Raw genomic sequence first — 23,158 nt, forward strand, 5'->3', positions numbered from 1 at the left:
CTATGAATAGATGGTTGAATACACATGTCAGCAAGTAGAGAGACAAGAAGACAAAGGGAGAGGTTCTAATCTCATGGACCACGTGGGAGCCAAGTTAAAAAAAACGGTATTAGCTGTATACTCTGGAGCCATTTACTAAGGAAAATGTTATGGAAAATAGCTGATCAGAGGATAAACTCATATGAAAGAAATGGCCTGAAATTTACATTCCAAACACAAAAAGGAGAAAGACGGGAGGGGAAAGGAGAAACGGCAAATAAAAGACTAATCTGCAATTCCCAGGGTTTTCTTCTTTCAAGCCGAGTAAGGCCATGTGGGGTTGTATTCTTGGCTTTCCCCCTAAAGAATTGAAAACCAATCCTTTTTACCCAGATTGCCTCTGAGTGGGATGCAGGGAATACCTGCCCATACCTATCACAGGTGGAACTGCGCCGTCGCCATGGAAAAGCCATCAGCTCGGGGCCGTTTACTGGATCCCTCCCCCATCCTAGCCAGCACACTGCGGCAGGCTGCCTGGAGCTGATCCTGAGTCACTGGGAGGACCAGTCTCTGTGGCCAGAGGCCATCGCCCACCATCCACTGTTGGTGGGGCAGTGGGCACCGCAGCATCCCGGGATACGGGGAGGGAACCTGAGGCGATTGCCAGTTTCTGCCCTGGTCATTTTGACCGCTGAGCCCTGCCTAAGCCTGGCTGGGAGCCCTGTTCCTACCGTCATCCAGGACCAAAGCTGCAGTCGCTCCTAGTAAGGTCTCAGACCATCTCACTGAGGACAGATTGGGAAGCTCCTGGGCCTGCAGCTTCCTCTCCTGCCCTCGAGCTCAGCACGAATGACATTGGGACTCACTACAGGGGTGTCCTCTATATGCTGGGGTCCTTGCAGATCCCTGACTTCCATCCTCTAAGCCCAGTAAAGTCTCCCACCCCCTGGGTTGGGACCCTCAAAAGTGTCCTGGAATGGCTGATCTCCCCAGGTGGGTAACCAGTCCCCCTATGGAGAATGCCTGCTGTGACCTGAACGCTACCCCCTTTCTCAGCCCTGGATCGTTCTTTTGTCTGGTTTTGTTTCTTCTGCAACCTGAAGATGAACCTAGGGTTCTTGCTAGGCAAGGGCTCTGCCCTGAGCCTACCAGCACATCTCACAGGGCTTTCTCAATTTCTGCCCTTTCAACGCACCGGCCCCGGGCACGCCTTAAAGGTGAAGAAGGTCTGCCTTGCACACAACCCTTGTGCCCAGGTACCGGCATCCGCACGCACGGCAAGCCAGGCTTCTGGGCACCCTATGCACACAGCCGCACACCTTCCCGGATCCTCCGTGGCAACTTCACAGGGCATTAGGATTCTCTACACACTTTTCATACATGACGCAACAATTACTCCTCAGCTGCCTGGTATCATCTGGCTGCAGAGTACAGCAAGGGGCGAAGGGCAGGGATTCCTGTATTCAGTTCAGCATTTGTTCCCTGTGATGCCAGAACCTTCCGGAAGGGCTCCTGTGTGTTCTCTCTCAGTCTTGGCCCAGAGGGTCACTGTCCTAGACCACAGACCCGAGTGGTCCTCCACGGCAGTGCAGAGTCCCAAGTCACCTGTGAGTCTGACGGACACTCTGGTTCTGACTCAGCCAGTCGAGACTCCACACTCCCAGTAAACTGGCAGGAGCCCCCGGCTGTAGCGGCGTGACTGGACCTCCCATGAGGAGAGCGGAGCTGAGTCATAGCTAGAAACTTTACTGCCAAGCTTCCTCGCTGCCTCCTGAAGACATAGGCCTGGAAATAGCTGTTTGCCTTAAGGAGGGTTCTAGAAGTATAAATTTGGGGGTCAGGGTAACCAACGGACCTTCAGTCCTGGGGGGGTGCCATGGAGGAGTGAACTTGTTGGTTTGCGGTTGCCCTGCAGAAGAATCCAAAGGTCTCTAGGGACACTCTCTGGAGTCTAGAGTTCAGCTCCTCGGGGGCTCCCGTCTTCTGCAATTAGAAAATTCTGCCTAAGCAAGACAAAACTGGCTGCATCCACGGACTGGGGTGTCAGCACACCCCTGGAGCCAAGGGAACTACACCCGCCCCTCCCAGAGGTGCAGGGGCCCTAGGAGCAAAGACTCAGCCTGCAAGCCTGCAGCCCCAGGCGTCCAGTTCCCCTAGCAGTGTTAGCCTTTAGCCAGGCAGCAACCCAGAGCTAAAGACCAGGGATGGAAGATGCGCAGGCGCCAGCGCCACCTGGTGGTGCAGCGGCCACACAGCACTCCCTGTGGCAGAACAGCGCGTTTATCCTCGCAGTCAGTCTCCAGTAGAACAGTCTTAAAGTTCCTTCTCTGCTTGGGGCTCAGTAGCCTCCACCTATGAGACACCAGGTGCAAGGGAAGACTCTGGGTTTTCAGCAGCCACTAGTTCAAAGTGAGCGTCAAGCCCGGCTGAGAAACAAAAGCTACAGGCCCCAGCCCAGGAGGCTCTTAGGAAGACTGCAAAAGAGGGGTGCCGGGGAGCCCCTGTGGCTTAGAGCATTTGTGGCTCCTTCAGAGGACCTGGAGTTCAGTTCCCAGAACCCACAGCAAAAAAGCTCACAAATGCGTGGACCCTCAGGGAGCCCCAGTCCCTCTTGTGCTTACACACACACACACACACATGCACACACACACACATGCACACATGCACAGACACGCACGCACATACCCACAGAGACACACAGACACACGTGCACATGCATATGTACACACACACATACACACATGCATACATGGACATGTGCACACATGCACATACACACACACATGCACCCACAAAGACACACAGACACACGTGCACATGCATATGCACACATGCACACACAAACACACACACATACAATAACTGGGTAGTTTGGGTAGTTGTCCTCTGTAAGAACAAGGCTTTTGCTCTAAGAGGGTGAAGGCGTCCGGGAACGGGAGTGTCTTTGTACATACTGTGTGCTGGTGTGTGAGCTATGACATCCTGTGGCTCTCAGGGGTTTCTGGGACACGGGCTCCTCGGGGCTAAGCTCAGGGTAGCTGGACAACCAGGACACGTGGATCCCTGTGTGAGCGCGTGGGGTGAGAGTTAGATTCCAGGAAGCCCCACGGTCTCGCCTGGGGTGTATTGCAGGAGGTGGCGTGTTCTTCCTAGCTGCAGACCCAGAGTAGCCTGTCCCTACTGTCCCGGTGACCTCCAGCCAGAGGGGAAGGGACTGCATATGGGGGGTGTGACTGTGGGTAGAACCACAGGCTGTGGGTCACACCTTGAAAGCAGCCAGGTGAACCCTGTGGGACAGAGCAAACCCCCTGAATTTTTCTCAAGGCCTCTCCAGGTACCACCAGTGCCACAGGGCTCACCCTTTCCTGGTCTGCTAATACAAACTCCTATCCATTCTTCAAAGCCCGGCCCATCTTTTGTAAGAACGTCCCTGTGTCCCCGTCCCTTCTTGCTATCCCCTTTCTCACTCTAAAGGTGGCTCTAAAGTCACCGACCCCACCCACCCGCTTACTGTTGTGGGCCCTGTCCGCACGCTGCCTGGTGTGTGGGGTGAGCCAGATCTGACACGCAAGCTGTAGCTGCAGGAGTGAAGGTGGGTGAGACTCCAGGAGCCACCCCCCAGACAGCAGAGGGACCGGAGGAGGCTGCCACCCTGGCGGCCCTCTTGACCTCAGGCTGGACAGGAATGCCCAGCCTTCAGGAGCTGTGGGGAAGTCCATCTGAGGGCACAGGGAGCCCACAAGCAGTGGTGACTGCATCCAGCCCTCCTGAAAACCCCAGCCTGGTATCCGCTCACCGCAGGGGCACCGCACACAGCTCTGCCCCTTCCCTGCATTCCCTCCGTTTCCCTCAGTGTCTCCCCTTACTCCCAAAACCTTCATTTCCTCTTCTGGTCTCATATTCCATAATGACCATAAGTCATTTTAAAATATAAAGGTAATTTAACCAAGAGGCATTCATCAAAAGATAGTCTTTCTCTCTCTCTCTCTCTCTCTCTCTCTCTCTCTCTCTCTCTCTCTCTCTCTCTCTCTCTCTGTGTGTGTGTGTGTGTGTGTGTGTGTGTGTGTGCTGTGCTGTCTTTTGATAAATAAAAAGTCTAGAGTAGTAAATTTAAACTAAGCTAAGGATAGAGCATGTGTCTTAGAACTTTAAGAAAAATGTCTTTAATCAAAAAAGCAATATCACAGAGCCCAACGTATGCAAAGGAAAGAGAAATAATGAGGGGCCCTGTGCTTACATAACCAAGAGCGCCAGAAGGAAAGTATATTATCGCTTCTCGGCCTTTTGGCTAAGATCAAGTGTGGAAGGTGTTTGAGTCAGTCAGTTCTCGTTCGCTGTGATAAAATGCCCAGGGAAGTCAACTTAGGTAAGAAGGAGGTCACATGGAGTCACACTTCCTGAGATGTCAGTCCACAGCGGCTTGGCCCGTCGCTTTAGGCCTCAGGTGAGACAGAAAAACAGTAGCTCGTTGAAATTTCATGTGTTTTCATGCGTGCGCTCTGGCTACTCACTTATTTTAACGTGAACTAAAACAAATTATTTTTAAGTGTGTATGTGTGTGTGTGTATCTGTGAGTATGTATGTGCACATGAGTGCTGTTGCCCATGGAGGCCAGAAGAGGGCATCAGATCCCCTGAAGCTGGAGTCATGAGCAGTTGTAAGCCACCAGACGCAGGTGCTAAGAACTGAACTTGGATCCTCTGGAAAGGCAGCAAGTCTTCTTAACTGCTGGTCCTTCTCCCCAGGCCCAGATAATTATTTTTTAGCTGTGAGCATTCTGCATGCGTCCTAGCTGCTATACCCTTAGCTGATAGGTTATTTCAACAATTTTTCTCCATTCCCCGGTGTTTTTTCCACTTTCTTGATACTGGCCTTTAATGCATATTTTGATGAGGTCATATATCTTGATGAAGTCTTATTGTTTCTACTTGTGGTGTCATAGTGAGGCATCCATCGCAAACCCAGTCGTGATGGCCGGCCGACTCCTGTGTCTTCCTCTATGAGTTGTATGTCTTTGGCTGTCACATAAATGCTTGTAACATCCTTGTTGAAGACTGAGTGGCCATGGGTGATTGTCTTTGCTCCCAGATCCTTAGCTTTATCACATTGTTTCACGTGTTGAAAGTGAGGGAGAGACTACTGTATCTTTGACCAAGATGTGACATCCTCGCAGCGCGTTGGTGGCGCACGCCTTTAATCCCAGCACTCGGGAGGCAGAGGCAGGCGGATCTCTGTGAGTTCGAGACCAGCCTGGTCTACAAGAGCGAGTTCCAGGACAGCCTCCAAAACAAGACTCTGTCCTGAAACAAAAAAAAAAAGGTGTGACATCCTCTCACGTCTGTTTTTCCTTTTCAGTGTTGCTTTAACTATGTGGGGGTCCCTATGAGCCCTTCTTGCTTTAACCAAGCGAGACTCCTGTGAGCCCCTCTGAACCAGCTATTGGGATTTTTCACAAGGATTGCATTTAAAGCCATAGACACTCTAGGCAGTGTTGCTGTCTGAGCAGTCCGGAGTCCTCCGATCTGTGAACACAGAGTGTCTTTCTGTTGATTTAGACCTTTATTTTTTCTTTTTTCAGCATTACCTTGTGATTTTCTGTGTGGGGATCTTCCATTTCCTTAGTTAAGCTTATTCTAGTCTTTAGGAGCCTTTTTTTAAAAAAAATGCTATTTTTAACCTATTATCTGAGAACTTCATGAATGACTACAGTGTGTCTTGATTAGATCCACCTTCCATCCCCCCCTCCACTCCTCCTGGGCCCCTCCCAACATATCACCCCTCAACTTCATGTCATTTTTTAACATACTGAGTTCGAGTGCCGCCCATATGGGTATGGATGTGAGGCCACTCACTGGGACACAGGGCAACCTACTCGTGGTCACACCACTCGAGTCATTTCTTAATTATATATTGATTGTGGGGGAAAAAATCTTAAGTGACCTAAATCTGATGCATGAGTTGTGCCCTGCTTAAGTTTAGCAGAAAACACGTATTTGCCATTCAACTTACAGAAGGGCTTGTTGATCTCACAGTCACCTTCTTACCCCAGGGAATTTAAACCAAGAGGTGGCCAAGGGGCGGGGCTTGGTAATGGCTTATCATCACTAGAAGTCCAAAGCGCTATCCATTGTGCAACAGAGCCTCGTTGATCGTGACTTATCAGACAGCGATTCTATGTTACTCCTTTTAGTGTATTTCTACTTATCCTTTGAGAAGTTCACACACGTAGACAATGTATTTTGGTAATATCCGCCCCTTACTCTCCCCCCCCCTCCAACTCCGCTCAGGCCCCTCCATCACGGCCCGATCTCCAATCTCACGCCCTGTCTTTAACCCTCTGACTTGGTGTTGTCCATACCCACATGGGTGTAGAATGGAGCAACGCCCCAGAGCGTGGGTACCAGGAGCCACACCCCTGAAGATAACTGGCCCTCCTCCCTCCATCCCTGAGCACACCAGCTCCCAAGAGCTCCCAAGCTAGAGCTGGAACCTTGGGAGACAGTCCCTCTTCATGGAGGAATTTTGACTGCCGAAGCCTTGGACAGGTTTTGTGCAGGTAGCCATGCTGGGAGTTCATGAGCTCAACGTCACGTCCCGAGGACAGCATAGGCAGCAGTCTTCTCCAGGCTCTGGCTCTTACAATTTTTCTATCTCCTCTTCTACAATGTTCCCTGCACCTGCTGTCTCCATGCATACACACACATACCATCATCGTAATTATAATTATTTCCTTTAAGGAGGGGCACCCATGGGCCCCAATCCCGCTTACATTTTCCCTCTTGTCTGGGGTTCAGGAGGCTCCCTGCTCTCTGCTTGTGGCCATCCTTGGTCATGTAGAAAGAGATCCACCGTGGGGACACGTATCACATGTCAGGTACATGACATATCTGGGAAAGGCTATCCAGGGGGTGAGATTGTACATGAGTCCCACCTAAGTCAATACAGGAAGCAGGCCCCTCGGCGGCTTGCAGGGATCATGAGGCTACTTGACTGCCCTGTCCAGCATCCTTGGAGCTTTCTGTCCTCTGCTCCCATCTCCTCTCGGCTCTTCCGGGAACGTCCCTCCCTCTCTCCCTGGTGTCATGATGCTCTGACATCTACGTCTTTATAAGAGAGCTAGAATGTTCACACTGCTACTGACGCCTCCAGACGCTAAAATGCTTCAACTGCTGCAGAAAACATTTCAAGTCGCTGTCCATCAAAGAGGAAAGGAAGAAGCCAGGAGTGACAAGGTCGAGGCCTGAATCGCAAACCTCAAGAGGAGTCCTGACCTCCACGGCAGCTCCGACGTCTTCCATATGACCACAGCCCAGGCGTAGAGTCGAGTCCATAAGATGCTACCTCATTGGAGTCCAGTGACACGTGAGGAGACTGAGGCAGCGTGCCAGCATCTACACAGCCTCCCCAGACTCCTCAGCTGGGTTCTGAGGCAGCGGCTAGAACAGGCAAACCAGCCCGTTGGCTGCTTCCTATTGCCTCTCCTCTGGTCACCCTCGTACCCCCTGGCACGCCTGACTTTCTTTCTCCACGCTCTTACCCAGTTTTCAGTCACATCCTAGCCTGCCTGACCACCTCAAAGAGAGGACACCCTCTGCAGCACGTGGGGTCCCAAACAGCCTGCTACGGAGCAGGAGCACTCGCTGTCCCCTGACTGGCTGAGCACAGAGAGCTTTGCAGCCAGGCCGCTGTCCCAGAGGCTGCCCTGGTCTCACACCCTTTTCATCCCCATTCGTGACTGACTTGATGCTCAGCTGTGGTTGGGAACAGCCCCAGAATTACACACTATTCTTTTGGAACGATGTCATCCAGTCTTTGATGCCCTTTCCAGGATTCCTAAGGAAGAAAACCAGAAAGTCAGGAGGCCACCTGGGTGACAGCTGTGAGGTGGGCCCCCAAGGGGGCCCCTGAGAGCAGAGAAAACCCATCTCTGACAGAGCAGCTCAGCAGCCTGTGCTGGGAAACCATTCAAAGACATCTCATTTGAAAAATGAGTTCGGAGGATTCCCTGCTTGGTTTCTGGCTAATGTAAACACTGGAAACAAACGAATCCTGTGTGGGAGAAGTGGGGGGGAGCTTCGTGTTCTGAATGTGGGCGCCAACATTTCCAGGCAGAGACTTTGTGTCTGGGGGGGTGGGGCAGAAGGGAAAGTGGGGGGGTCTGGGAGGCGGAAGTCCTGGGCTCTGCTCCTAGGCAGGTGAGAGGCTCAGCACTAGTGGCTGTGCTGCCTCTGTTTCCCCATCTGCACCAGGAGTGGCCTCTGATGGAAAGCTGTGTGCTCCCTTTGGCCAGGTCACGTTTTCTCTGCCTACGGGTCCTGGCTCCGGGGCTTACCATGCTGGTGTACTGGGGAAGACACAGTGACCAAGTCTGTGTTCTTGTTTTACCCATCCCAGACAAGCCAAGAGTGGCCTGTGTCCACCGCCCACTGCCGCAGGGCTTTCTAAATGCATGGAAGGAAAGCCACACTCAAGCAGCCCTTCTGCCTGCTGCCCAGCCAATGAGAAGCCGTTTCTCCGTGTTCTGCAGTGCAGACATTTTTGGGATGGGTTTTAAAGTGGCCGAGGCTGCACAGTAACAGAAACTTAAGGGAGGAAGCGGGCAAACATGGGTCGGTGTTTCCAAGAGGCATCAGCTTTCCCATCCCTGCTAAATTGCAATGTCATGCCTGTCTTCAGGGACCAAATGCTTCCCTCTCTCCATTTAATTCACTGTGCGTTCCCCGTCGGACGCTTGCCTTGGCCCCAAACTTGCTTTTATTTCCCACTTAACCTCCAAAAATGGATGTTTCAGTCATGCTGTGGCCACTATGAAATCAGTTAATTTGGCCCTGACGGTAGATAGCCTCTGCCCCTCCTCCAAATGCATGGCAGCAAGTAGTTCCATCCCACTTTCGGTAGCCATGGACACACACTCTTGTAGAAACTAGAACCTTGTCCCAAGGGAAATATCCACGTTTCAAAAATGAGTCTCCACACTTAAGCGGTCTCGGCATGGTGAGATAAGCTTGGAGAATCCACAGATCAGAGAACAAATCCTAGCCCACCACAGGAAAGATACAAACATACCATTGTAAAATACAGACTTCAGAAGATACCATTCCCCCCCCCCACACACACACACAGAGAACTTGGTGTCCCAGAGACTTTACAACCAGGTTTTAGTATACACGGGTCAATCAAGGAAAACCGCAGCTTGGCTTCAGTGCCTTCTGATTCCTGTTTCGGTTAACTAGCTTTTCATTCAGGGTAAGATGCAAAATTAGAGGAATGTGGTTTCTCACCACGTCCAGAATGTTAGGGTCACCCCATTGCTCACTATGCAGCCTGATAGATCCCCAGCTTAGTCGTGGATTAAAAAGAGGAAGAGGAGGAAGAGGAAGTGTTAATATCCACACCCAGCTTGAGCAGACGCCTAGGGCTCCTGCCCTTAACCCAGAGCGAGCTGCTCACCGGTGACGGCAAGGCAAATTCCACCCACCTCAGAATTATTCATCCCACATGAAATCAAGGAGCCCCCTGCCTGAGCCTCATTGAAGGCCACCCCCAAGGCATGAGGGGACAGAGCACAAACATCACCAGAGCCCAGACAGGCCTCCTTCCTCTCTGCCACCCTCACTTGCCAGCTTTTATGCACAAAGGGTCTTCCGGAGGCAGGTATGAGCCACCCCCAGTAGGCAGGCCAGCCAGTAGGGAGGCCAGCGATCCTTCGAAAACGTCTGTACCGCAGGAAGCATCCCATTAGGCCCAGGGGTTCCCACAAAGCCAACTCTATGATTCTAATCTTTAAGTCCTAGTTCAGGGGCATTGGAGACCCAGGTGCCTGGGGATGGGTCAGTTCAGGGCAGAGTTCTGAGTGGACTGGTCTTCTCAGGCCTTCAGCTCATCTAATCAGGAAAAACACAAAAACCTTCTTGTTCCCAGTCTCTTCCAGCAGGGAGAGAAAGCAAGGGCAAGAGTCTCCCTACCTCCCAAAGCAGAGAGCGGGGAGACCAGGGGGGCACACGGTACCTAGCTCTCCTCCAATCTTAGCTCTGAGTTCACAGCCCAGCCCAAGACCCGCCTGGCCTCATCTAATCTAAGGCTACCGTCTGGTAGAGCACACTGGGGTGAACACAAGACTCTTGGGTCCAAAGCTGCCCCTGGCACTTTTTCCCCTACAAAGGGCAAAGAAGTAAAGGGGCTGCACTTGGTTAAAGAGATGGGGCAGATGCTAGCCAAGGTGGAGGCCCAAAGACAAGGACATCAAGGTGGGCTCCTTGTGTTCATGAGGACTCTGAAGATAGCAGGACAGGAAGGTATCTTGCAGATCTCATGGACCCTGGCATGGTGGAAACACAGCAGTCAGATGAAGTGCCAGTGGCTGAGAGTGCCACACCCTTTCATAGGGCTCCCTGGTAGTAGGGGGGGGGTGCTGTCACACCGGGTCTTCATTTGTCGATAACTATCCCAAATCTGTGCTTGGCACTGTCAGAGTCTCTACGTACTTGCCTGTGGATGGTACCAGACGAGAACCCATAGGCCCATCAAACGGGCCCACGACAACGTCCTTGTCCCAGTAAACCTGGCCGCTCATCCGTAGTGACCCTGAATCTCTCCGTTGATCATATTATCAAACTCAAACTTAGAGGTCTGTTTGATATATACATTATATACAGTTACAATCTTAAAGCCTGTTGAAAAGAAACAATGGGACTACACGGTCTCACTGGAACTTTGTCACCCGGGCAGAGGTAGGCAGGGCCTCAGGGTCCACTCTCCTTCAGTGAAGGTGTTTTCCCATTGCATTTTTGAGTCCTATTTGCAAAGGAAGGCTTTTAAGAATTCCAAGCCAATTTTTAAATATGCCTCAAGAAGAGTTTGCAATTTATAGGCACAACATTTGAGATAAGTAAATGGAACCGACTTCATTTACCTGAAATGGAAATTAACTGCTCTTAAATGCCTTATTTCCCAAGGGAAGAAATCTTAAATTTTCCCATTAATGATAACTCACCTTCTGTGGGAAAGGCGTGTGTATGGTGTGCTTGTGCCTGCCTGTGTGTGTGTGTGCATATATGTGTGGGTGCACATGCGTGTGTACATATGTGTGTGCCTGTGTGTGCATATGCTGTGTGTTTGTGCGTTGTACATGCATGTGCATATACACGTGTATCTGTGTGCACACATGCATGTGTGTATGGTGTGTATGCATGTGTGTGGTGTGTTGCATGCACATGTGCACATGCACTGAAGCCAGAAGAAGACATCAGATGTCCATCTCTATTACTCACTGTTTATTCCCTTGAGATACAGTCTTTTGCTGAACCTGGTCTAGTCTGGCAGCGAGTGAGCCCCAGAAACCCACATTTTTCCCTCCCCCAGTGGAGTTACAGATGTGTTGTGTCTGGCCAAGCCTGGCCTTTGACATGGGTGCTAGGATCTGAACTCAGGACCCCAGGATTACATGGCAAGTGTGATGCCACTCTTGGTTGTCAACTTGGCTACACCTGCGAGGGTTCTTTCTTCTACATCGTTTGAAGTGGGAAGGCCCAATTTTAACCCAGATATTTTGACCTGGGCCACACCTTCTGCAGGCAGCCTATCTATAAAGGACATGGAAGAAGGAAGCTTGCTCTCTCTTTACCTGCATGCTCTCACTATCAGTGGCAAGACCACGTCTTCACTAGCATTAGAGCCTACGTCTGCTGAAGACCAGTGGAGACATCCAGCCTAGTGAGTGTGGATTCTTGGGCCTTTTATTGGTAGACAGCCATTGTTACAATAGATGGACCACAGCATGCAAGCCACTCCAGACAGACAGACAGATGATAGATAGATAGATAGATAGATAGATAGATAGATAGATAGATGATAGATAGACAGACAGACACACAGATGAGACAGACAGATGATAGATAGATAGATGATAGATAGATAGATAGATGATAGATAGATAGATGATAGATAGACAGATAGACAGACACACACATGAGACAGACAGATGATAGATAGATAGATAGATAGATAGATAGATAGATAGATAGATAGATAGACACACAGATGAGACAGACAGACAGACAGATTCTTTCTATAAGTTCTGCTCCTCTAGAGAACCCTGACTAATACAGCAAGCATTCCTATCCATTGAATCATCTCCCCAGCCCAACTCTTTCATTTTTAAACAGTTAATTCGGACAAGCTGCTGTTTACCATGTTCCCTACCCTGAAAGTGATCTGAATTCAGGTGGCATGCTGTCATTTTGCCACAGAGGATCTAGCCCATGTGAATCCCTGTCCTTTGAGGCTCCCCAAACCTTTCAAAACACATTTGAGTAGATGCAAAAAATGCGTGTCTATGCATGTTTGTGCTCACACAGACATATACACATACATGCTCACATACACATATTTGCATACTAGCACGCACTCACATGTGAACACACTGGGCTTACACAAATGTATACTCACACTTCACACACACACACACACACACACACACACACACACAGAAGGGAACCCACTCTTTGACACCAGCCTCCTCAGGCCCCCGCTGAAAAGTCCCAGTGGCGAGGTTTCTCTAGGCCCAGGCTACTCTGAGATGGCTGGAATCTCCCAGAATGCCTCCAGACTGGACCCTGATTCCCTAACATTGTTCAGCTCTCCCTCAAAGTCTCAGGGTTCCCACTTTGACCTTTTTACTGTATATAGATCCGGCCCTGGCCTGGGGGCTCTGAGCTACTTCTTAGAAACCCTGACAATGATGGAATCCTGCCACCAGGAAAGGGGCTCTCACGTGGAACCTCCAAAGCCTGTGGTTTTTTTCTCTCTCAAGAAAGCTTCATTTCTGCAAGCAGAAGCTCTGCTTTCAAAGCCACTGCTGCGACTTTGAGATTAACGTGTGTGCCATGAAGTGTGTCATAGTTGACATGACCTGTTGTCCCAGCCTTTCTCCGCCGTTCCGTGAAACATAGATCCAGACCGCCGGAAACACAAGTCAGCAAGAATAGCAGTGGACACCGGCAAAACTCAAATCCCAAATGATTTCCCTCCAGATTTGTTCCTCCAGGAAAATCCATACTCCAGGAGTAATCTAGAATGTGGTATTTCCTTGGCCGACAGTCAGTGAACACCCAGGAATGTCTCCTTCTGACCTAGCCTCGGGGTCTCGGATGTCATCTCCATTGGGCTGTCGCGTGAACTCCTGTTTATTCCCTCCACATCTTTCTGCCATTCCTCCCCCCAGATTGTTTCCCTTCTACAGCCTGAGCAACAGCTTCATCAAGCTCCGGGTAACATATCCTACACAGCACAGGTGCCATATCCTACACACACACACACACACACACACACACACCAGTTTCTGGAATGTCCCGGGGCTCCTCTTTCAGTAGATCTTCTACCTACTTATGGGCACTCTGCTCACAGAGACGTTACTCCTGCCCATCTCCCTCTCACTTGCCTTCAAGTCTCACCCCAAATATTATACTTTCAGGGACTTTTTTAAAATTAATTCTCACGTCTGAGCCCAGGTGACCTTTTTTTGTGGGGTCCTATTGAAAAAAAACCTACTTTTCATTCTTACATTTTCCATATTCACAATTTTATGTTCACTTAAGTGTCTGCTTCATCCTCATCAGAACGAGTCTGATGAACCTGGGGCCATAATCTTCCCACCCACAGAGTCCACCCAAGAGCCTATTACAGTACAGATCTCCAAGTAATTTAAGATGGACAAATGAACGTCATCTGTGTCCTTTTGCTCATTTAGTTATTTCCAAATATCAACTGGATATATTACCAAACATCCTCCTACATGATACTAAGATAGAGAGGCAAACTGAGGCCAAGACAGAGTTCCTGCCCTCAGGACCTAAGACCAGTGCTGGCCGTTGCAGTGTAGAGAGAATGTGTACCAGCTAGCACGGATGACGTTTCCCCAGTGGTCACAGGGATGGAGCCCACCTCCTAGTCCTTCCCAACATATACACTTCTAGTCCCTTCACGAGGCCGCGTACAATTAGGGCGGATTCGAACACAACTGATTGAGAAGTGGTTAGACAGTCAGGATCCTCCCTGCTCCTCGTTCTATGAGGAGTGTCATACAAAACCAGCTGCGCTCGAACTCGCGGCAGTTTGGCTTAGAGGACGCTCCTGTGCGACATCTATTTTAGGAGACATCTCATCAGAATCTCTAAAGGGTCCTGGAGTAAAAAAAAAAAAAAAAACGGTCAGAGCTGCAAGCTGAAAAAAAGCTAAACACCAGGAGACGGTGGAGATGATTTTTGGCAATCAAGCACTAGAGAGAACTGTGAGGCGTTCAGAGAACGATGAGTTCAAGCCACATCAATGGCAAAGCAGAGGCAGCCGTGCTAGACCACGCTCCCCTCGGGGCTTCTACTCCGTATGAACCAGCCAGCAAGTGACATGACACTCTCGTGAGGGGAAAGCGCTCTTGACCAACGCTGCCAATCTGGCTGTTGTTGCTCGCACCAGCCACCAAGCAAAGGGGAGGGGACAACTGGAAAACACTCGCTAAACGAGTCCTCAGGCAGAGACCTGTGTTGGCCAGAAAATAATCACAACTCTGAAATAGTTTATGCAAAGCCAAAACACAAATGCTGTGCCCTCTAGGGACACAAACTCAAGTCACTCAGTGATATGCATCCTCAAGAATGTGGTTGTCCTGTAAAGAGATTATACAAGCTCCTATACTCACAAAAGAACTTGATAGAATCATAAGTAGAGAGAGAAGATTGTGAGGAAATCTCCCATGAGATTCGGGTCCTGTCTTCAGCAAGGCAGAAACTCCCCTCCAGGATTCAGTGCCAACTCATCCCCAGCCTACAGGTGATAGGGACCAGAGGACCAGCAACCTGGCCTACAGCTGAAAACCCTATTCAGGAACCACAAAAGTGCCAGATAAGAGGCCGACAACAAACAACTCCAGAGAGGGACCAAAGACAGCTCAGTACAGCTTTGGCCTGCAGAGCTACAATATTCCGCCTCTCCGCAAGCTCCTGATGCTTCTGTCAGCACAACTCAAGCAACCAGCAAGGTCTTTTCGGTGTTGTCTGAAACAGTATCTCCTGTCACTCGGGGTGGCTTCAAATGTACAATGTAGCCAAGACTCACCTTGAACTCCTGAGCCTCCCTCCTGCCTCCTCCTCCAAGTGCTGGGATTATTAGGCATAAGACCCTGCACCTGGCCATCCAAAAGCCCTTTAAACGCAAACTCGCCTCTTCAGGGATCCACAATTCGCACCTGTCCTGGGCTTCAGGTGTGAAATTCCACTCTGCACCTCTAGCCTGGACATTATTTCCCAGCAATGATAAGATGAGCAAGGGCACCCCCTTTGACGCCCGCCAAGGTCACGTGGTCACTCTGCAGCCTGTCTCCACTGTCTCTCAGTGTGGCTTCCCTTCCCGTGCCCTGGTGCCCACTTTTGGTAGAGGGAGATAAGGACACTCAGTGATTTCGGATGAGCAAAAGGGACCCGTCGTCATCCATCCCTCCATAGCAGGGCAAGAACAAGAACACTGATGGGGAGAAAACGGGGTGGGAGGGGGATGGGAGTGAGGCTTTGCTGGGTAAATCGTTCGGAGCTGACCAAGCTTTTTAATCAGTCAACTGATTTACAACTTGAAAAACAAAAATGACCCGGAAGAGAAATGTGAACAGAGACAAATGAACCCAGCTGGCTGTGTCTAACTAAAAGAAGGGGCTGTGTTGTGTGTTGTTTTTGCTCTTTTGACTTTTTGGGGGGTCCACCACCATGCTCCCAAAAAAAATCACACACTAAGGTTTATTCTTTGTTATGAGTGCCTGGCCTTAGCTTGGCTTGTTTCTAGATAGCTTTTCTTATGTTAAATTACTCTATCTACCTTTGGCCTCTGGGCTTTTCCTGTTCTCTTCTATAAATCTTATTCTTACTCCGTGGCTGGGTGGGTGGACGGGTGGCCGGGTGGCCGGCCCCTGACGTCCTCCTCTCCTTGTTCTCCTACTGTCCCTCTCCTTCTAGTCACACTCTCTGCCTGCCAGCCTGCCGATCCTTGCCTCACTATTGACTGTCCAACTCTTTATTAGGCCATCAGGTGTTTTAGACAGGCACAGTCTAAACACAGCTTCACGGAGTTAAACAAACACAGCATAAACGAAGTCACACACCTTAAAATAATGTTCTAAAAAAATAACGTTTAGATGTAAGACTGATTGCACCACCTTAACGGGAATTCTCTGAGGTTCAGAAAGAGAATTCACTTTCAGCACCATTTGTGGACAGTGGTGTCAAAGCAACAGCTTGGTCGAATTCACAGACCCAGAGTGTACAAGGCACTCAGATGCCATCGTTTTCCTTCTGTAGAAACAAAGGATCTTGAGAGAAGCTAGTTTAAGACGTTGACTGGAGGAAGTGCTGAGGCGGGTTTCGGTTGGTAGACGTTCGGTTAGGGGAGGAACTTTTTAAAGTCCGGGAAAGTTTCCGATTGGCTTCCGGGTACACGCGGCAGGCTACCAACCAGAAAACCGCCCAGACCCCCAGGTTAGAGAAAGTGTGGTGTGCTCTGACAGCACTGAGAGAGCACAGTGTGTGCTGAAGGGACTTCTGAGCCTGAGGGTAAAGCAGGGGCGGCTGTATTTCATGGCCGGATTGAGCTACGTTCACATCCTCGTGTTAAATTAGACCACACTACCCGCTTCCATCTGACACGGATCCGTGAGTCACCGAGATCATTCTCCCACAGCTGGCAGCCCAGTGCTCCAGCACCAGCATGCACAACATTTATGGGCTGGGCTGACTGAGGGCAGCTCTTGCTGAGCTGGGCAGGAGGGGTAGTCTCTCAAGTGAAATGACAAAGCATCTCTAGCGGACCCCTCTTTGTTTTGGAATGTCGGCGGTGTAGGCCGATCTTACATTACTCAGATGCAGAGTGGTTTATTTTACTGCCATCTTATTCTCCGGGCAGATTTGATTTGTTCTTTGTCTGCTCCTGCACCTCTGGCTGTGTCCCGAGGGGCTCTCTCAAGATGGCTTTCATCTTGTCACTATTCTGCACACAGACCTCTCCCATTGAAACGTCACTGAATCTAAAGTTAGAGCTTTGCCTGCTAAATTTAAATTGTGCAGGATCTGCTCCTGCGTTTCACTGCCGATTCCTTGGCGACGCGTCTGTGTTTTCGTGGCTCCAAGGTGGAGTGAGCCTTGCACTGCTTACCCTTGTGGTTTTATCAGGAAATGAAGTAGATGCCCAAAGATGGACTGTTTCTGTGCATGCCTCTGAAACACTTGCGAAACCCACTAGGGACTTAGAGAATTTAAATAACTTTTAGAAAAAAAAAAAACGAGGCTGGAGAGTTGACTCGGTTGGTAAAGCTCGTCTTGCACTAACGTGAGGACTGAATTCAGTACCCAGAAGCCACATAAAAAATAGAATAAAATTAAGAGTCAGGCATGGCAGTGCATGCCTGTGATCCCAACGTTGGGGAAGTAGAGACAGCAATCCCTGTGGATTGCTGGTCAGCCAGTGTAGCCAAACCGGTGAACTTCAGGCTCAGTGAGAAACCCTGCCTCAAAAAATCAGGTAGAAATACGGTGCCGCCGCCATTTCAGCCCTTCCCTCTCCCATGTATGCAGCCCCCACCCCCTCTGAAACTCTTCCCTCTTTAGTTACTGTTGCTTACATACACATATGCGTGTGTAAACGCGTGGACTTCTTTTGCTGATTGTGTGTCTGATGTGAGAGTCTACCCTGCCTCTGTTGAGTGGAAGTTTGGTTCTGTTGTTTTCCCATCTTCATTTATTTCAGATCAGGTACAGAGAGTGGAGAGGGCAGTGCTGCAGACCCTCTGCTGATGTTTGATCGTGGGGACAGGGATGATCCAAATTAACCAAGGAAGCCCAGGAATGTAACTAGATCTGTGTGGGCAGGTGTAAAAGTTGCACTGTCAGTTCTAAACCTCCCCAGGCTGTAAGGATTGCACACTTTTTTGGATGACTGTTTTATTGGGTGAATAAACTATAGTATGCTATACAATGTTACCACAAGATGTATCCAGCACAAAATTATACTACAGGGAAAACAGTGTATTTTCTCTACACCAGCATCTATTGCTTCATGTGGATTTAAGTTATCACCCAGATTCCTTTTGTTTTCCTGGAGGACTCCTTTCATGATCCCATGTACTGCAAAACTGCTAGCAATAATATGTCTGCATGTCTGCTCACTGAATGCCTTCTTTCTCCCTCACTGTGTGAAGGGTAGTTTTGCTGGGTATAGAATTCTTGGTTGATAACCATTTTTCTTTCAGTATTTTGAAAGCTGTCTTCTCAGCACCGGTTGTGAAGTAGCCACCAGAATAAAATATTATCAGTCTACCAGGAGCCAGTGCCTGGGGCGGCTAACTTTCTGTACAGGAGGGTGACAGCTATGGAGCTACCTTTCTCACATTGTAGACATAATGCCACAAAATTCCAGGGCTTTCTGAAGCTGGCAAGCTGAGTTAAACTCACCCAAATCCCACGTAAATGTGGGAGATTACTGACTCCATAAGATTGTCTTTTCGACTGCCCAGTGGTACATGCACCCTCCCCCATCCCACAATCTAGCCACTTACTCACATAGACATTAATAAGATAAATTAAGAAACTTATAACTTGTTAAAGTGCAGAGAATAAGTGACGATAGACTATTTAGCCACAAAAGGGACATCTGTATCACACTCCCTCCTTCTTTCAGGGCTCATAGACCATCTCAGAAGATAGAGCATTGTGTCTACAGTGTGAGAAAGATAGCCGTCACCCTCCTGTACGGGTCACAATACAGTATAAATGCCTCCACATAACAGCTCTGCTCGCCGCCCCCCCCCCAGTCTCCTTGGCCTTGGAAAGCCCAAACTCACGTGTCCTAAAGCCCCTTTTGTCCTCTCCCCACAGGAATGACGTGCCAAGCCCGGAGCTCCTACATCACCAGTGAGATCCTGTGGGGTTACCGCTTCACTCCGGTCCTGACACTGGAAGACGGGTTCTACGAAGTCGACTACAACAGCTTCCACGAGACCTATGAGACCAGCACCCCGTCCCTTAGTGCCAAAGAGCTAGCTGAGCTGGCTAACAGGGCAGAGCTGCCCCTGAGTTGGTCTGTGTCCAGCAAACTGAACCAGCACGCGGAACTGGAGACAGAGGAGGAAGAGAAGAACCCGGAAGAGCAGACGGAGAGGAATGGTGACGTGGCAAACCTAGAGAATGAATCCAAAGTGTAGGCCCTGCTGGGTCGGCCTCTCCCTCCCTCTCAGACGTGACCCTTCCTTGTCTCTCTCATTCCCCGCCCCCTTCCGTCGCTCTCTTTGGCTCTGATCCCGGTTTGTTTACGTTTAATTTTGGCATTTCCAGAAAGCAAATCCTCGAGGTGTAAAATGCCTACCTGCCCTCTCTCGGATGTTCAGGTGGACAAGCAGACAGGGATTTGGTTGCGGTACAAGTACCTTTCACTTGTGGCCCAAGCCTGGCCTCTCTCCTCTCCCTTCACCCCCCCCCAGGAGAGACTTAGACGCTTACCCCCACCCCTGCACTGTCCAATGCAAGTCACTCAAAAGAGCTGTCAAAGGGTTTTTACCCAGTGTCACAAAGGTCACCTGTTCACCATGGCCATAGGTCACACAGAACATGTCCCTTCAGCTTTATTGAGCCTGGTCCATCTCACCTAGCACAGGGCAGGCGCTTGCCCGCACAGACGCTGAGGGCGCAGGACCCAGCTGAGCTAAGGTTAGACCACTGTACATAGATCTGCCCCGTGGAATTACTCTCCTTTGGCACTCAGTAATAGAACATGACATGCAGTGGGGCGGAGCTCCTGGCAATGTACATAGATGCATCATTCCTGTAGCTTTAGACGTGCAACTTTAGAGACAAGAAGCAAAAAAAAAAAAAAAGATTCCCAGTGTACAGTAGGTGTTTCTGCTCTGTCATCCGTGTGTTTTGATTATCCCTGTTTCCCACCCTTGACTGCTGGCCCTCTACATGCACGGCCTTTGTCCCGGGTCCCGGGCTGTCACTTGCTAGGGGGCCATTCTGTTCCCTCTGTGGTCCTTCTGTTGAATCTAATAAGCCATATGTCTGGGGACAGTCCGGGGGTCTAAGAGATGGCAAGACCCACCATCTAAAATGCTGGCATACTACTGTGACACATCTACAAAAACAAAAAGCAAAAGAGGATGTCACTTGCTTATACAGATAGCAAGGGTCTCTCTGACTGACCTGAGAGGGACTCCCAGGAGTAAAGACTCTAACACAACCCCACAATGACTTCTCCCTCTAGCCCTTAGGAGCGCAGCAGTTTCAGAAACTGCTTTTCTGTGCAGTCGTGAGAAACTGCAGGGTTTTCACGGGAGCTGTGGCGAGCCATCGGTAGAAGGCTCCAGTGTGCGTGCAGCCGTGGCTTTCGGGAAGGCACGACGGCATTGCGTCACCAACTCCCTGCCCTCCGACTTCACCGGGCATGCCTGTACCTGGGGCCTGTCCTTACCATTTCTTACACTGTGTGTGTGTTTGTTTTTTTGTTTTTGTTTTTTAATCTTCTACCATCAGTATTGTTATTACTATTAAGAAAGGACGGGAATTTGGCGTACCAAGAGTAGATAACAGATTTTTTGTGGCTACAAGAAGTAGTTCACTATTTGAAATCCAATCCAAGTATCTCTCCAATGAAACAGCACAGACACCAACAATAATCAAAGCATTTTACACTCATTTTAGTCTCAAACGAGCAAAGGAAGGCAGGCAACGTGGGTAATAGCCTAAGTTTCCAGAATGAAATGAAAAGTCAGACTTGGGAGGAGGGTCTTGAATGAGACCTCAGGGGGCAGGTGGCGATTTTGCACCGTAACCGATCTTTCTCGTTGGTTTCGCATTTACAAACCCTTCGTCCTTAACACCATCGCCATCATGAACATGCATCCAAGGGATCTAGATTCATTTCAAGCTCCTACAGATGTGCTCAGTTTGAGACTTTGCACCGTGGAGGTCAAAGAGGTCAAACTAGCTGGTCCACCCCCACCCCCACCCCCTTTCCCTCGCTACCCTTGACCAGACTGCACGAGGCTTCGAGGCTTCGCCTGCAGCCTGGGTTCCTTGCCTATAAGAGAGATGCCCAGGGAATTATGGGAAGCGGTTCCTCCATCCAACACCTGGGTCGCTCCTCTCCCTCCGCAGAGATCTTGCCAAACCCAAACAACCACACTCTGGGAAGCAAAGCTATTGGCTGCAGCCCTCCCCTACCTGCCAGTATGTCCTTTCAGAACTGGTTATTTGTGGGTCGATCGCATTCCACCCTGCAAACTTGAAGCAGGAGATGGAGGAGGAGGAGGAGGAGGAGGAGGAGGAGGAGGAGGAGGAGGAGGAGGAGGAGGAGCCTGATGCAGTTCCCAAGAGGCTGTTGGGAGGTTCCATGGCCCAACCTTGCTTTTTAGCCTTATGAAAGTTTGCCCCGCTTTGGGGCACCAATCTGCAGCAGCCCCGCGCGCAGGGCCGGTGTAGCACAAGGAAGGTGGAGACCGCCTGCCAAATGTCTGCGGACTTTAGCTCTTGAAGACTCACTGGGCCTTTTGAAATCTGACACTGATGTGGAAAGGACAGAAGGGTCCCCCGCTGATGGGTTGGAAGGGGTGGCCGTGAAGTTGGTGGCTCCTGGCCTGTTCCTTGGCACACCTGGACGACAGTGCCACACTCGCACAGCCATGCTCTCTCGCTCGTGACCTCAGCAGAGCGCTACAAATTCCTGTGTGGGACAGGAGCTCAGAGTCTCTAAGAGCCAGCAGTCCTGAAGGGACCTTCCGTTAGAATGCCCTTATCAAACGTTGTCTATTTTTCTACAGTCACTGGGAAAACGGTTCGACAGTGTATTTTGTTATCTACTGTTAAAATGTGAGAGGAGGTCGTTACGACCCCGACGTTTTCTAAGCAGCCAGTAGTCAATGGGTTTGTTTGGTTTTTTTCATTAAGATAATTCAGCAGAAGGGACCCCCGATGCCTCCCCTTTCTGGTCCCCAACCCCCTCTCTCCACCAGTATAGGTCAAGTGCTACGAAAATACATAAGCCTATTAATGCACCAATCCATCCATAACCAAGAGAGCTCTCTCACTCTCTCTCTCTCCCCCTCCCTCCCTCCTCCCCCTTGATATTTTGGGCTGCTTGGCTGGTGTCTCCAAGCCACATCTCCCATAAAGCACAGTGAGATCCGCAGAAACCCTGGAACTCAAAGGTGAGGGCTGTCACAGTTGACCCCAATCTGACAGAGCAAATGAACTCCCCGAGGATTGTCCGGAAGGGAGGGGCTAAAGAGACCCTTATGGTCCTCTCCCTACTGACCTTCCCCCATCCCCCTGCATCCCCTGACATTAACTTTCCAATAGGAAGAGCGCCTATCACTTAGAGGTTGACTTAACCCCTTCCTAATGCATTAGAATCGGTTCACCCTTTCCAGGTCCTTCTGAACATCGTGCTGGGGTGTGGTTGTGAGTCCATATCCGTGAGGTAGAACCCTCTCTTCCTTTACTCCCTTCCTCTCTGTCCCTCTCTCTATTCCAGACCTACTGATTTAATTTAGTACCTAAGTTCCTAACAGAAATCTAGCTACTGTACTCTTAAGCACAACTTTTCTCTTGCAGGTTTAGCCAAAATAGGACTTGGACATGCCTGGGGTTTTTACTATTATTATTATTATTGCTATTGTTATTATACTCTAATTTAAATTTAATTTAAAGGCTTCATTTTTAAAGCCTAGATGTCCACAATTTTTTTTGTCTCTTGCCCCACCTGATCGCTTTTCTGTTTGAATTTAAGATGGTATCTTTGCAGTGTTTAGAGACTGTTTGACTAAGGTGTGCTTTGGAAGAGTCCATGAGTGCACTGAAAAAAAAAAACCACCAGATCCTTTAGCTGGGAGAAACCTGGACAAGGCAGCTCAAAATGACAAGTCCCCCACACATGACCAGCATTCCCTAGATGACACATTTCTATGACTTCAATTCAATGGGGTATCTACAAAGTCGGAAAACACAAGCAAAATTGTCATAAGAGATTGGCTGATATTACAACATGGTTTAAAAAAAGCATTGTCTTGGGTTAGACTTTATGTCCAACCCGCCTTTAAGAAAACGTCACCTTGTAATTCAGAGTAGAGGGGAAACATTCTTCTTCCCAATATGTC

At 49.7% G+C, this 23,158-nt stretch overlaps 1 protein-coding gene across 3 annotated transcripts in view; it reads left to right on the plus strand.

Annotated features, from left to right (window-relative positions):
- Positions 1-23,158, plus strand: part of Kcnj6 (potassium inwardly rectifying channel subfamily J member 6) — a 220,810-nt gene that overhangs the window by 183,812 nt on the left and 13,840 nt on the right. The window contains exon 4 of one of the 3 annotated variants that reach the window (XM_040750243.1): positions 18,888-19,209. In XM_040750243.1, the coding sequence (XP_040606177.1) occupies positions 18,888-19,209 (322 nt within the window). 3 annotated transcript variants of the gene reach the window in all.

Source organism: Mesocricetus auratus, unplaced genomic scaffold, assembly GCF_017639785.1.
Source record: "Mesocricetus auratus isolate SY011 unplaced genomic scaffold, BCM_Maur_2.0 Super-Scaffold_100008, whole genome shotgun sequence".
In the NCBI taxonomy this organism is placed as follows: Eukaryota; Metazoa; Chordata; class Mammalia; order Rodentia; family Cricetidae; genus Mesocricetus; species Mesocricetus auratus.